This window comes from Leopardus geoffroyi, chromosome C3 (genome assembly GCF_018350155.1).
Source record: "Leopardus geoffroyi isolate Oge1 chromosome C3, O.geoffroyi_Oge1_pat1.0, whole genome shotgun sequence".
Classification (NCBI taxonomy): Eukaryota; Metazoa; Chordata; class Mammalia; order Carnivora; family Felidae; genus Leopardus; species Leopardus geoffroyi.
The window spans coordinates 61,981,545-61,998,322 of NC_059338.1; the positions used below are offsets into that span (position 1 = coordinate 61,981,545).

At 39.9% G+C, this 16,778-nt stretch overlaps 1 protein-coding gene across 5 annotated transcripts in view; it reads right to left on the reverse strand.

Annotated features, from left to right (window-relative positions):
- Positions 1–16,778, reverse strand: part of PLD5 (phospholipase D family member 5) — a 422,286-nt gene that overhangs the window by 114,726 nt on the left and 290,782 nt on the right. The window contains exon 1 of one of the 5 annotated variants that reach the window (XM_045453120.1): positions 10,075–10,194. The exons of the other annotated variants lie outside the window; for them this stretch is intronic. Within the exon in view, the coding sequence (XP_045309076.1) occupies positions 10,075–10,171 (97 nt within the window). The 5' untranslated portion in view covers positions 10,172–10,194. Of the gene's footprint in view, positions 1–10,074; positions 10,195–16,778 lie in introns of those variants that run through there. 5 annotated transcript variants of the gene reach the window in all.

Sequence of the window (16,778 nt, forward strand, 5' to 3'; positions counted from 1 at the left end):
CCACACTGTCAGCTCGGAGCCCCATGTGGGTCTCGAACTCACAAACCGTGAGATTATGACCTGAGATGAAACAAAGAGTTGGACGCTCAACCGGCTGAGCCACCTAGGCATCCCTTCAGTAACTGTCCTAAGCACGACGTGTCATAATTGTCATGCTGTTCCATATTGCTGCCTCAGGACTATGCATTTACAACTTCTCAAAACAAACATATAATCCACTGAATGCCATTGAGTCTATTTATTGATTTTTATTTCAGTAGAGTTGAAACCTGAGTTTCAGGTATACAACACAGTGATTCGACAAGTCTCTACATTACACTGTGAGGCCCACAAGTGTAGCTACCAGCCGTCACCATGCAACACTATTAAAACACCACTGACTGTATTCCCTACACTGTGCCTTTTATTCCTGTGACTTCTTCATTCCCCAACTGGAAGCCTGAATGCAATTAAACTTAAATAAATTCTTCTAAATTTCCACTTCTTTAAAAGAACAGACCCATATGCGTATGTTCCATGAAGTAGCTATTTTGTTTTCAGACATTCAATATTAATGAAGAGGATGAATTCTTGGTGGCCTACTGGTCAGTGTCTTCATGAGCAGAGGAAGATGAAACACTGTAAGCATACGGATATATTCCAGGATATCAGAAAGGAGGAGTGGTTTATATATGAGCTTCACCTGTAACTCTCGGGAAAAGGTAAAGTGAGAACCTGGGCGCTGAGGCAGGATGTCGAGAGGGGCTATGGGGCTGGAGCAGGACCGGGGGGAGGCTAGCGTGCAGGCAGATTTCCTTGGCCTCCAGCCACCCTGGAATAGTCTCATCTAAGGAATGGTTACAGGCCCCAGAGGGTGAACAGTTGGGTAGAGTGGGCTCTCAATGTCCAACGTGGGTGGTTGCCACAGTAATTCTGGAGAGACCCACATCTGCACAGATGGTGTGGTGCCCCGGTGTCCCCCAAAGACACAGCTGCCAGTGCTCCCAGGTGGATGAAGAGCAGCATGTGTCTTTGGGGAAGTGTCCTTTCCTACGGCTGCCGTAACACAGTGAATGGGTTAAAACAACAGAGGTTTAGGGGCGCCTGGGTGGCGCAGTCGGTTAAGCGCCCGACTTCAGCCAGCTCACGATCTCGCGGCCCGTGAGTTCGAGCCCCGCGTCAGGCTCTGGGCTGATGGCTCAGAGCCTGGAGCCTGTTTCCAATTCTGTGTCTCCCTCTCTCTCTGCCCCTCCCCCGTTCATGCTCTGTCTCTCTCTGTCCCAAAAATAAATAAACATTGAAAAAAAAATTAAAAAAAAAAAAAAAAAAAACAACAGAAGTTTACTGTGTCTCAGTTCTGGAGATGGCAAGTCCAGAATCAAGGTGCTGGCAGGGGAGCCTGCAGGGGAGAGTCCCTCCTTGTCTCTTCCCACCTTCTGGGCAGTGTCTGATGTTCCACCGCGGGCCCACCTCTGTTGTCACATGGAGTCTCCCCCTGTTTGTGTCTCCGTTTCTCCTGTGCTCATAAGGACACGAGTCCTGTTGAATTAAGGGCCCACTTCACACAAGTGTGATCTCATCTTAACTAATTATATCCCCAAAACGCCTCTTTCCAAATAAAGTCACATTCTAAGGGGCCGAGCATTAGGTCTTCAACATGTCTTTTTTGGGGGGACACAAGTCAATCAACAACAGAGATCCAGGCCACTTTCCCCGGCCATGCCCTTCAACAGCACTAGACTGAGCAGCAGTGAGGGAAGCATCGTCTCATCTCTGGAAGGAAGAGAATGAAGGTGGTCTTGGTGTTTGCCTCAGGTTTTATCTTCAACAGGTGTCTCCAGGCAGGCCTTCACCTGCCTTCTTATTCTGACCAGAAACAACTGTAACCCTCTGTGATCCCGGCTGGCTCTCACCTCCTGGCCTGGAACACCGTGCCTGAAATTTGACCCGCAGCCAATTGCTACTTTGCACTGCATTGTTTACTTTTTATTAGATCCCTATCTGTTCTCATTCAGGTCTGCTGGAGCCCCAGCCCACTGGTCCATTTGAGGGAACACTGGGTATATGGGAGGGGGCCACTGGGACCATCCCTTTTGACTTCTCGATGCCACAGTGCACGGCCACTGCCCTCAAAGGACTTCATTAATTTACTTGGTACTTTAGCCCAAGGACTCTGATTTCAGGACCATGGGGCTTTTGTGGTGCTCCAGCCAGAGCCTCCACAGTTACTTACTGAGGCCTATAATTATTCTATAAAGGAACAGAAACTTTCCTTCAGCAAACCTTTACTGATATATACCAGATATACCAGATATATACCACATACATATCTGATATACACAGATAAATATCAGAAACCTGATATATACCAGATACTATGTTACGTGACAGTAGGAACACACGACCTAAAGTGGCTGAGTCAAGTCCAGGCCCACAAATAAAGTGTGATATTTAAAACAATTGGGATTTGGGGCGCCTGGGTGGCGCAGTCGGTTAAGCGTCCGACTTCAGCCAGGTCACGATCTCGCGGTCCGTGAGTTCGAGCCCCGCGTCAGGCTCTGGGCTGATGGCTCAGAGCCTGGAGCCTGTTTCCGATTCTGTGTCTCCCTCTCTTTCTGCCCCTCCCCCGTTCATGCTCTGTCTCTCTCTGTCCCAAAAATAAATAAACGTTGAAAAAAAATAAATAAATAAAAAAATAAAACAATTCGGATTCTTCACATAGCAAGGGGGCACCAAGTATCTGAAAGATCAGGAGGAGAGTCCCCATCGCTGTATCAGGGAACTCCAAGTGAAGGCCAAGGGCATGAATGGCTTCACAGTTGTGCTGGGGGCCATGGCCACATGTGCAAAAGCCCTGGTACCACGTACAGACATCAAGCAACAAGTGGTAATAGTAACATCCATCCACTCAACACTACATGCACCCAGCACCAACACAGCTGGGCTACAGCAGCCCCGCAGGGGATGTTATAGTTTCCCCATTTCAGGATACAACAAACAACTGCACGCGGTGCCCTAAATCAGCTGAAAAAATATTTGCCTGCATATAGTTTGTGGAATGTCACTTTCCCACTAATAATGATATGTCTGTTTGGGGCACCTGGGTGGATCAGTTGGTTAAGACTCAAGTCATGATCTTGCAGTTCATGAGTTTGAGCCCTGCGTCAGCCTCTGTACTGACAGCTCAGAGCCTGGAGCCTGCTTCAGATTCTGTGTCTCCCTCTCTCTCTGCCCCTCCCCTGATCGCTCTCTCTCTCAAAAACAAAACAAAACATTAAAACGTTATAAAAAGAATTATGTTTTTCTATCTATCCATCCTCCATCTATCTCTGAAGAAGACCTAAGCTTTTATCTTATTTTATACCTGACAGATAAATAGTCATATCCAACATGTCCCTGTTTATGACAGGCATATTATTCAATGTTTAGCTTAAAATAATTTATTTTACATGCACTTAGAAAATATCTTTATTGACTGGTTACAGAGATTAGCCTCATCCTACTGTCTTTTTATATGTATTAGAAAGGTATGGTTAAAATCCAATGTTTTCTGAGGGCGCCTGAGTGTCTCAGTCAAGTTAAGTGACTGACTTCGGCTCAGGTCATGATCTCGCGGTTTGTGAGTTTGAGCCCCGCGTCGGACTCTGTGCTGACAGCTCAGAGCCTGGAGCTGCTTTGGATTCTGTGTCTCCCTCTCTCTCTGTCCCTCCCCTGCTCACATTCTGTCTCTCAATAACAAATAAACGTTAAAAAAATTCAAAATCCAGTGTTTTCTGACTATAAAACATATTTAATCACAGAAGTCACTAATGCATCACTTAGTGCAGTATTATGTACAGAAGCTAAATTCAAGTTCATTTTCTAGTGTTATGCTAGAATTTGAATTGGCAAAAATGGTCCATACATTTTTGTGTATTTAAATTTTAATGTTAAAGTATAAAAATGTTCATATTTTTATATTTTATAAAACACAAAATTTGTAATACTTAATATTTAAAAATATTATACTTCAAAGAAGAAACAATTCTAAAATTTGTATGGAACCACAAAAGACCCCGCATAGTCAAAGTAATATTGAAGAAGAAAAACAAAGCGGGAGGCATCATAATCCCAGACTTTAGCCTCTACTACAAAGCTGTAATCATCAAGACAGCATGGTATTGGCACAAAAACAGACACATAGACCAATGGAATAGAATAGAGACTCCACAATTGGACCCACAAAAGTATGGCCAACTCATCTGTGACAAAGCAGGAAAGAATATCCAATGGAAAAAAGACAGTCTCTTTAACAAATGGTGCTGGGAGAACTGGACAGCAACATGCAGAAGAATGAAACTAGACCACTTTCTTACACCATTCACCAAGATAAACTCAACATGGATGAAGACCTGAATGTGAGACAGGAAACCATCAAAACCCTAGAGAAGAAAGCACGAAAAAACCTCTCTCACCTCAGCCACAGCAATTTCTTACTCAACACATCTCCAAAGTCAAGGGAATTAAAAGCAAAAATGAACTATTGGGACCTCATCAAGATACAAAGCTTCTGCACTGCAAAGGAAACAACAAAACTAAAAAGCAACCAACAGAATGGGAGAAGATACTTGCAAATAACATATTGGATAAAGGGTCTGTATCCAAAGAACTTGCCAAACTCAACACCCAAAACAAAATAATCCAGTGAAGAAATGGGCAGAAGACATGAATAGACACTTTTCCAAAGAAGACATCCAGATGGCCAACAGACACATTGAAACAATGCTCAATGTCACTCATCATCAGGGAAATACAAATCAAAGCCACACTGAAATACCACCTTACACTGGTCCAAGTGGCTGAAATGAACAAATCAGGAAACTACAGATGTTGGCGAGGATGTGGAGAAATGGGAACCCTGTTGCACTGTTGGTGGGAATGCAAACTGGTGCAGCCACTCTGGAAAACAGGGTGGAGTTACCTCAAAAATTAAAAATAGAGCTACCCTATGATCCAGCAATAGCACTACTAGAAATTTACCCAAGGGATACAGGAGTGGTGATTCATAGGGGCACATATACCCCAATGTTTATAGCAGTGCTTTCAACAATAGTCATATTATGGAAACAGCCTAAATGTCCATCAACTGATGAATGGATAAAGAAGATGTGGTTTATATGTAAAATGGAATACTACTTGGCAATGAGAAAGAAGGAAATCAACAGCAATGTGGGTGGAACTGGAAGGTATTATGCTGAATAAAAATAAGTCAGTCAGAGAAGGACAGATATCATATGTTTTCACTCATATGTGGATCTTGAGAAACTTAACAGGAGACCATGGGGGAAGGGAAGGGAAAAAAAATAGTTACAAACAGAGAGGGAGGTAAGCAAACCACAAGAGACTCTTAAATGCAGAGAACAAACTGAGGGTTTATAGGGGAATGGGGGAGAGGGGGAAATAGGCGATGGGTATTGAGGAGGACACTTGTTGGGATGAGCACTGGGTGTTGTACGTAAGCGATTACCATGGGAATCTATCCCCAAAAGCAAGAGCACACTTTACACACTGTATGTTAGCCAATTTGACAATAAATTATATTAAAAAAGTAAAAATTAAAAAAATTAAATAAAAACATTAGACTTTAAGATTACAAAGTATCTTTAAAAGCTGGCTTGATTCAAGTAAATAGTTCTTTCAACAGCCTTGAAAATGTAATGAGTTAAGTTTGATTAACCAATTTTTGCTTTCCTAGATTTCATTTTTAAAGGGAAAACTATTCTTTCAGCCCATGACCCACTGTGCAGAGGCCCCAGGATGTCAATGAGATGCTCATCACAGCAACCTTGCACACTGGGACAGCTGGCTGGTGGCTTCGAGGTGGGGGGGGGGGGGGGGGTCTGAATCTCTGGAGTCTGATCCTATCTCAGCTGGATCATCTGTTTGTTTAAGTAATGGTTAATAGGAGTTATTGGCAATTCCAAACAGTGTTTCTAGATGACGAAAGTGATAAATCAAGAATATGAACTTGTTTTTATAGTTGCTTATAAAATACCTTCATGGTGTCTAAGAAGTCTAATTAAGTCCTTAAAAAGCTACAACATGCTACCATGGTGCTCACTGCTCAGGGCCTAATTGGCCACACTGATCAAGATAAAGTGGTGTGTTACATCCTGTTTGGAAAGTAGAAACATTAAAAAATCAGGAAATCCCAAACTGCTAATTACAACTGCCTTGAGTTTTAACAGAGATGCTCTGTCGAAATTTAAGAGGATGCTCCTGGTTTCAGGGGGTTTTTGTTTCTTTACAGTTTTACCAAAATTGTTATTCTTATGGTATTAACCAGATAATCCTGCATTTTATTTTGTGGATAATTTCAATGAAGATAATATGCCACAGAAACTTATTAATAAAGAAAATGAAAACACTGGCTAAAAATTTATTTATTATTTAAAAAATATTTAAAGGAAAAACTATACTCTCACAATGAATTGGAGGTTACTACCTTGGAGAATCAAGCTGACTGCATATCCATACACTTAAAAACGTGTGGATTCTCCAAAGCCTTCCCTGGAGAAGACTTGATGGCATTCAGTTTGCTTATCATAGATCCGTTCCATACCCCGTTCTGTGGAATTTGTAACTATTTCACCTACAGCCTTGTTCATTTCCAGAGACCCTGATGTTTGCTTCATTGTCAGATTTCAGAGAAGCTCATTGTTCCTCATGTGTGAAGCATGTGTGGATGACAGCATATGAGTGGACCTCAGGGCCACCCCTACCTTCTTGTGACGCAGACCCATGGGGGCCACCATTCCAACAGTGCCTATGATGTGATTTTGAGAACAAGACTACGTTTGTAGTTCTGCTTCTTTATCATCAACTCAAAAATCTTTATACTCCTATTTTGATCAGAAACAGGTTCACAAATAATATTAGACATTTGTTGAAGAGTAGTTAATTCGTCATCTCAGAATACCCATCCCAATCTAAAATTACTAAAGAAAGCTCCAGGAATGTGTTGTTGTCTCTAGAGTGATATAAAGCTAGTGCTCTCAAAACAGAATGTTAGAGCTTATGGAGAGGTTTAGCCTTGGGATGTTCACATATCCTTACACATAAGAAAGAGAACTCAAGGGGAAAATGAGCAACTTTAGATGGCATATGGCTGAAGAATTTAATTTTTAATTCTAGTGTAGATAAGGAGAGTTACCTATGCTTAAAAAATTTGTATAATCTAGATGTATCTCCTATGTATCTAGTGGCTTTCTCTCTTTTGGTCTCTCTCATGGAAGGGAAACAAAATCTTCACAGGATATTTTTGTTAGTTGATGTTAGATGTAGTTGAGATGTGCATCATTTCTTCCCAGCCAGTACCCTCTTTATATTTTTTTATTTTAATTTTTTATTTTTGAGAGAGCTCATGAGTGGGGGAGGGACAAAGATGGGGGGAGACAGAAGATCCAAAGTGGGCTCTGCATTGACAGCAGTGAGTCCAATGTGGGGCTTGAACTGACGAATCGTGAGATCATGGCCTGAGCCGAAGTCAGACACCCAACCGACTAAGCCACCTAGATGCCCCAGTGCCCTCTTAGAGTGCCAGATGCACCCGTGTGATGCCGAATAAGACAGTCAAGGCACCATGTGAGCCTATCTAGTCTCTATCTGGCCACAGATAATTAGACCAAGTGTAAACACCTGACCTATGCCGAGCCAGTATGATTTTCTCAATATTGAGTCACAAAGTAAGTTAATTAAAAGAAGCTGTGCTGGAGAGTTACGCACAGATGGAAGTTGCTCTGTCCAAGTTCACATAAATGAGGAAGAGGAGAAGGCAAGCCTCAGAGAGAGAGAGCAAGAGATATATATGGATAAGAATGGAAAAGACAACATCCCCCCAAGAGAAGGAAGTGAAAGTGAGACTGTGGGGGAGGAAAGAACGTGGTAGTCCCACCGCCAAACCCAGCATCACTTCTTACCTTGAGCTCTTCTAAATCCTTAGAATAAATTCCTTGTTATTTACACTGGTTTCAGAGGGGTTCTGTTGCTCTACTAACTTACTCTTGCAAGTTATGTACTTATAAGTTATGCAGTACTTAATTATTCTCATAAGATTGTACTTTATTTTGTGCACACATAATTCCAGAAGTCCAGCACCCTTGAAATGTGTATTTTTAATATTTGACTAAAATATTCAGTTCTGGCCTAACAGCCATGCAATTTTGAGCAAGTTCCAGTTGCCCAAATTGCATGATTAAGTGTTTCAAATTTTGAAGATTTAAAATAAACATCCTGTCAAAATATTCATCATAATGACACAATAGAAAATATGCTAGTGCACCGTGGTTAAGAAGTGAAAAATAAAGTTCCACATTCTCCATGAATCATCGGAATGAAGATCACACAGAATCTATCTCCAAGTTTATTTCCAGAAAATCAGCTGTTGCAAGAAGATTATCAGCAGCTTTAGTAAATCTTACAACATTTATACATTCAAGAGAATATATGTAGCTTGTGGGTAAACTATGAAGCACCATCTACAAATGGACACCTGTGAACTTTCCACTTTACTAAAAACTAGAACCTTACCATTCTGATTAAAGTCAGTACTTCCAGGGCACCTGGGTGGCTCAGTGGGTTAAGCGTCTGACTCTTGATTTCAGCTCAGGTCATAATCTCACAGTTCAGGAGTTCGAGCCCCACATTGGGCTCTGAGCTGACAGTGAGAAGCCTGCTTAGGATTCTCCCTCTCTCTGCCTCTTCCGCATACTTTCTCAAAATAAATAAATAAACTTAAAAAGAAAAAAAGACAGAACTTTCCAGTCAAAGGTGATTCTGTCCCCCCATGCTCAGAAACGTAGCAATATCTGGAGGCATTTTGGGTTGTCACAACTGGCAAGAGAAGGGCTATTAGCATCCAGTGAGTAGAGTTCAGGGATGCTGAACATCCTGTAATACACAGGGAAAACCCGCAAACGTCAAGAGTCCCAAGGGTGAGAAATCTGGCATTAACGTTTGTGTATTTACGCTTGATCTGACATCCCTGCCACTTTCCTCCAAATCAACAACTATCCTGAAGTTATTAGTATTTACCACTGTCTTGTCCTTAAATATTTCATCATATGTATACGTATCCTTAATAGCATTATAAAAAATGTGTTTATCACCAGCTGTGAGACACATTATTAATGAGCCTCAAGTGTGTATCAAAAGGAAATGCATTAGTTATCAATAATTATGGATTTCTGGAAAGGTTTTCAGATGCATCCTGAAAGCAAATTTTGCAGCAGAAATTTGTCTTATTGATCAAGCACTTCTTCTGAATATATTAATTTGTGTGAGCAATGAAAAGGTCAGAGCTAGCCCATTTTGGGGGACTTTAATAAAACCAGCACAGGTAACTCAGCAACATTTTGAAATCCATTCGGCTTAAAGGCTAAAGGGAACACCACAGGGCAAAAATCAGCTGTCATGACATATCTCTGCTTTCAAATCATTCAGTGAGTGATATTCAGAAAAATTTTAAGATAACCAGTTGTAGAAAAAGTGAGTCTTCAATGCATGTTTCAGGCTTAGTTTTAACATCTCTATTCAAATACTGTCAAAACCACATTGTGGAATTTTTCATGGGTTGCCTTTGATGCCTTGCTTTTTAGGCCACAGGTCTGGAGCTCACAGGGGAGTTTCTACATGTTGTGTCTTCCCTCCTTATATTCTTCATACAGTTAGACTATTCTGCTTCTAAGGAATTCAGTTCTAAGGAATTACCTTACAGTCCAACAGGCAAGCTATTTATAGGAATGGTTGACTTAAGGAATCATTAGGCTTAAAATTTAAAAAAAATGATTAAAAATAAAGCTTGCTTAAATTATAGTTTCTCAATGATGCATTAAAAAATAGAAAAATTCCACACTGAAAACAGAAAAGCAAAGGCATGATCTACAATGGTCATCAGTTATCCTAAACCATGATAAGGTCTAGAGGTTGATGTCCAGAGCAAATGCTTAAGGCTTCCTCTCTCTTGCCCCTCCATGCTGAGGTCACATGACTATTTACACGGACACCAACATGGAGATCGGGGAATGGGGGCCACTACTGAGGCTTCTGTTTCGGTACCAGTGTTCACTGGAAGGAGGAGGCCTGTCAGAGTCCGGTGCTGTTGTGATGCCAGGAAGGATGGGAACCTGGGAGCTTTGGAGAAGGTTTGCTTCATCTGGGCAAAGCCCAAACCATTCTGTTTACCTTACCTTACTGTTTCCGTAGTGACAGAAGACTCCAGAGCCCAATCTGTTAGGCTTCTGGGTACCAGCCTGCTTATGTGGAACATAAGCACTTCATCTAACACAAATTGATAGTTTAAAGGAGACATGTCAAGAAGAAAAAGCATATGGCTACCACTGAGGGCAATCAAATGGAAGAAACAGGAATTCTTAAGGACATTTGAGAAGATATTTCAAAAGAATAATCTAAGAACAAAAAAAAATGTTCTTCAAAAGATCCAAAATGCGAATTTCATGAAGGCAATGTAATATAGGATTGGCAAAGCTGGAAACTGAAATAGTGATCTAGAAGTTCAAATGCTGTAATTGACAACACAGAATGAATCTAAAGAAATTGAAATGATCATCGAAAAGTTGATGCATGAAGGATATTTCGTGGGAACTGATATCTCAAAACCTCAAAGGGAGAAAAAGGGATGTCTCTGAAAGTAGGAAAAAAAGCATGATAAATGTGAGCAAAAAAAGGATGAAGTTAGAGGACTTACTTAAGATATTCAAAATCCAATTATGAGAGTTCCAGAGAGAACCAAAATCAGACAGGAAGAAATTACAAAATAGATTACGAAGCAAAATTTCTTATTGTATTTTATTTATTTTTAAAGGGCATACATTTCTAAATGATGAAAGTCTATCAGTCTCCGGGAAGACCATAAAAAAGTCTCAAACACACATCAAAATTTCTCAGAACATTGGAAATAAATAAGATCCTAAAAGCTTTCAGAGAAAGCGAATTTATAGAAATAACATACAAAGATTAGTAAATATGATTTATACCAGATATTTTAACAGTAACAATGAAGGCTAGGAAATAGTTTGAAGGGAGATAAATTTGTATACCTAACAAAGACTGGAGAATGGCCTCCGCCATCATGAGGCAAAAAAAAAAAAAAAAAAAAGGAAAGGAAATGTAGAAGATGAGGGAAAGATCCACAAAGGGTATCTCCAAGAAATAGTGAATAAAATGGACAGAGTCCTGATGTGTCAGACTGTGGTAAGGTGATATGTTAAAGCATTTTAAGATGATTTAATATGAGGTATACAGAACCATGAACTAAAATGAAAAAAAAAAATGGCTGCACAAGAGGAAATGTGATCACTGTATATAGCTCAGTTGTTAATAATATTTCAGTATAAACAGTAAATATTGATTTAACAGCACCAACAGCCATGATGACAAAAGATGACAGACTTCTACTGGGAGGCTCAGGAGACAGGAAGCACCTGCTTGTGCTGGGGATGGGCCGTCAGAGAGGGGAAGGAGTGACAGGAGACACGTAATGTATTCCATATTCCACAACAGTAATTAAACAGGTCATATTTGTTTTTTTTTTTTCAACGTTTATTTATTTTTGGGACAGAGAGAGACAGAGCATGAACGGGGGAGGGGCAGAGAGAGAGGGAGACACAGAATCGGAAACAGGCTCCAGGCTCTGAGCCATCAGCCCAGAGCCTGACGCGGGGCTCGAACTCACGGACCGCGAGATCGTGACCTGGCTGAAGTCGGACGCTTAACCGACTGCGCCACCCAGGCGCCCCTAAACAGGTCATATTTGAAACAAGCCATCAAGAAATAGAAATATGAATAGGTTACATAAAAAAAAAGTAATACTAGACGATACAGATAAAAGTAGTAAAGATAGCTTCTGGGAAGAAAGAATTGGAAGTAGGTTGACATAGCTCAGGGTGAGGCTTTCTTTATTACATGCATTGTTGTTGTTGTTTATTTTATATTTCCCTGTATTACCTTGATCAATAATAAATTAAAAGGATATATAGATGGGGAAAAAAGTACATCAATATAATATGAACTATTTGCCGAATGCCAAACTAGTTTTATTTTACTGGTGAAATTATAAAGCTATTTCCATTATAATTAGAAACAGACAGTAATCATTCACTATTATGTAATGATTCAAAAAATACATTAAAAATGAAAAAAAAAACCTGTAATAAAACAGAAGAGATAAAATTCTTTTTGCTGATGGTTTGAATGTTATGTCTGAAAAACCCAACAGAGTATAGCAAAAACCTTTTTGACTTAAAAAAATGATGAGGTTTCTTGATAAAAGATAAATAAAAATAAGTAATTTTTCCTGCAATATCAATAATCAGTTAGAAACTGGAATTTTAAAAATCCATTTACATTATCAAAAGGTATAAATACAATAAAAATTATAAAATCTTACTGAAGAATTTCAGTATTTGTATTTGTATTTTCTGTATTTACAAATACAGAGAAACAGAAAGTATTACAAGGAGTGTGTGTGTGTGTGTGTGTGTGTGTGTGTGTGTGTGTGTGTGCGCACATGTGTGTATGTGTGTGAGAGAGAATATATGGAAGACTTTTCACTCTATTGTTAAAGAGACTGATTTCTGGAGTGAAAACTGGGACATTATTAATTTTATGTTTATACTTCTCTGATTTTCTGATTTTTAAAAAGTGAACATGTTATTTTTATACTCACAAATATAAAAATACCTTTCTAAATTACCAAAACAATGATAAGTAGCATTCTCTCTATAGCTCCACATGAATACCATCAATGTTTTATATATGTTTTTACTACAGTGTTCTCCCTTTGGGGAAGTGCCCTGCCTCTTCCTGCCACCCCGCAGCCCAGACTCCATCCATCCCCATGAAACTGGATTGAGATCTCTTTCTCTTCTAAAGCCTGCTAACATGAACATTCAAGTTAATATAAATATTTTCTTATTGTTGTCAGGTTATCATTATGTTTTGCCAAAGTACAAATTCTCCAGGAAATGATCAATTTTAAAAATATTATTTATAAATTGAAGGGATATCTAGATAGATAGATACAGATACAGATACAGATGCAGATATAGATATAGACATAGATAATTTGGGATGGTATGTATCTTGAGGGGAAAATATGAATCAAGAACATAAAATATATATTGCCATTATGTTTTCTTTCCATACTTGTATATATATAATTGAAAGGAAAAAGTCCTCAAGATCTTAATATTTTTTAAGGGCTCATTCAAGCTAGTTCAAGAAAAGATATGTCCTCAGCTCAGTCACTAAATGGAAAAAAAAATGGTAATAATAAGTCACATGATTAGCAACAATGCTTCCTTGTGTTTGTAGAGTACTTTACACATGAGCGCAAAGAATGATAGAGTTACAGAGAATTAGGTCACTCTCTAGCACAACACCATGAGGGTCATGACACAGGTAGAAGAGGCCAAAGAGACTGAGTCCCAGGAAAGTGAATGATTTGCCTGAGTGTGCTCAGCTGGGACACAAGCTCAGACTCAAGGTTTTTACTTCAAATTCAGGGCTCTCCCTGTCCTCCTGCTTAGAACAACACAACGGCCTGAATTATTCTGACACTGTAGAGGCATTACTCTTGCAAATGGCAATGCTTGACATGAGTCTATCAGAAAGAAGCCTGACTTCTAATGAGGTCCCTACTCAGGTTTCTTCCTAAAGAAAAACTAGAAGGGGAAAAGAAAATGAAAATGGAGAGTAGGAGTTGCTTAATTTTATTTGTTTCATTCTAGAAAGTAGCACAGTGCTGGGCACGGTTTAGGGGTTCAATAAACATGGGGAAATGACTGAAGAAATAAATGAGTGAATGTGTTTGCAAGCACCTGTTACATTAAAGCCCCCTCCCCCAGTTACTGATGGAAGGGAATCCACTGGGATTTCCAGTGCAAATTCTGAGCAAACACAGTAGGGTAGTAAAGAACCTAGCAATATGAAAGAAATATGCTAGAAACACATTTTTGTAAGTAGGAGATATGGTTATAGGAAACTTAAAAATTTTTTTTAACGTTTATTTATTTTTGAGACAGAGAGAGAGCATGAATGGGGGAGGGTGAGAGAGAGGGAGACACAGAATCCGAAACAGGCTCCAGGCTCTGAGCTCTCAGCACAGAGCCCCACGAGGGGCTCGAACTCACGGACTGCGAGATCATGACCTGAGCTGAAGTCGGCCGCTTAACTGACTGAGCCACCCAGGCGTCCCTTGAAAAATTTTTTTAATGTTTATTTTTTTTGAGGGGGGGGGGGGGGAACAGAGTGTGAGCGGGGGAGGGGCAGAGAGAGGGGGAGACACAGAATCCCAAGCAGGCTCCAGGCTCTGAGCTGTCAGCACTGAGCCCTATGTGGGGCTCGAACCCATGAACCATGAGATCATGATCTGAGCTGAAGTCACTTAACCTCCTGAGCCACCCAGGTGCCCCACAGGAAACTTTTAGAGTTATATGGAACTCTGGTTCCATTCCAAGTCAAATTCAAAATGAAGGAAAACTTGGGGCGCCTGGGTGGCGCAGTCGGTTAAGCGTCCGACTTCAGCCAGGTCACGATCTCGCGGTCCGTGAGTTCGAGCCCCGCGTCGGGCTCTGGGCTGATGGCTCAGAGCCTGGAGCCTGTTTCCGATTCTGTGTCTCCCTCTCTCTCTGCCCCTCCCCCGTTCACGCTCTGTCTCTCTCTGTCTCAAAAATAAATAAACGTTAAAAAAAAATAAAAAAAAAACCCAAAATGAAGGAAAACTGAGGCATTTATACACACTTACTAACACGACTTGAACAAAACTCCCCTCACTTCAGTTGTTTCTTCCTTAGAGAACCGATGGTTTCAACATTTATTTTTCCTCTTCTAGAGAAAAAAAATTACAATGCTGTCTTCCATTCTCCATCACACAGTAGTTTCTTTATCTCTCAAATTACCACAGATGTTAGAAGGGGGAAAGAAGGGAAAGTTTTGTTTTTTTTTTTAAATCAAGTTCTTATTTAAATTCTACTTAGATAACATACAGGGTAATATTCGGGAGTAGAATTTAGTGATTCATCACTTACAGAGAACACCCGGTGCTCATCATAACAAGTGCCCTCCTTAATGCCCATCACCCATTTAATCCATTCCCTGCTGACTTCTCCTCCACGAATCTTAAATTTGTTCTCTAGATTTAAGAGTGTCTTACTGTTTTCCACATGCTCTTTATTTCCTTCCCTTGTGTTTATCTGTTTTGTTTCTTGAATTCCACACATAATTGCAATCATTTGGTATCTGTCTTTCTCTGGCAGATTTCACTTGGCGTAATATACTCTAGCTCCATCCGCATCATTGCAAATGGCAAGATTTTATTCTTTTTGATGGCTGAGTAATATTCCATTGTGTGTGTATGTATTTATGTGTATTATACACACACACACACTTATATACTTTTTTACTTCAAATTTATACACACACACACACATCTTCTTTACCAATTCATCAGTCGATGGACATTTGCTATAAACATCAGGGTACATGCTATAAACATGTATCAGGTAACATGCTATAAACATCAGGGTACGTGTGCCACTTCGCATCAGTATTTTTGTATCCTTTGGGTAAATACCTAGTAGTGCAATTGCTGGGTCATAGGGCAGTTCTATTTTTAGCTTTTTGAGGAAATTCCATACTGTTTTCCAGAGCGGCTCCACCAGTTTGCATTCCCACCAGTAACGTAAGGGGGTTCCCCTTTTTCCACATCCTCACTGAAATGTGTTGTTTCCTGTGATGTTAATGTTAGCCACTCTGCTAGGTGTGATGTGGTATCTCATCATGGTTTTTTATTTGTATTTCTCGGATTATGAGTGATGCTGAGCATCTTTCCACATGCCTATTAGCCATTTGGATGTCTTCTTTGGAAAAATGTCCATTCATGTCTTCTCCCCATTTCTTAACTGCATTATTTGTTTTGGGGGTGTTGTTTGATAAGTTCTTGATAGATTTTGGATACTAACCCTTTATCAGATTAAATCATTTGCAAATTATCTTCTCTCATGCCGTAGATTGCCTTTTAGTTTTGTTGATTGTTTCCTTCACTATGCAGAAGTTATCTTGGTAAAATCTCAATGGTTCATTTTTGCTTTTATTTCCCTAGCCTTCAGAGATGTGTCTAGTAATAAGTTGCTAGAGCCAAGGTCAAAGAGGTTGTTATCTATGTTCTTCTCTAAGGTTTTGATGGTTTCCTACCTCACATTTAGGTCTTTCATCCATTTTGGATTTATTTTTGTACATAGTATAAGGAAGTGGTCCGGTTTCATTCTTCTGCATGTTGCTGTCCATTTTCCCAACACCATTTGTTGAAGAGACTGTCTTTTTTCCATTGGTTATTCTCTCCTGCTTTCTTGAAAATGAGTTGAACATATAGCTGTGGGTCTATTTTTGGGTTTTCCATTCTGTTCCATTGGTCTATGTGTCTGTTTTTGTGCCAGTACCATACTGTCTTGATGACTACAGCTTTGTAATATGGCTTGAAGTCTGGAATTGTGATGCTGCCAGCTTTGTTTTTCTTTTTCAGTCTTGCTTTATCTATTCAAAGTCTTTTGTGGTTCCATCCAAATTTTAGGATAGTTTGTTCTAGCTCTGTGAAAAATGCTAGTAGTATTTTGATAGGGATTGCACTGAAAGTGTAGACTGCTTTGAGTAGTACAGACATTTTAACAACGTTTGTTCTTCCTATCCATCAGCATGGAATGTTTTTCCATTTCTTTGTGTCTTCAATTTCTTTCTTAAGTGTT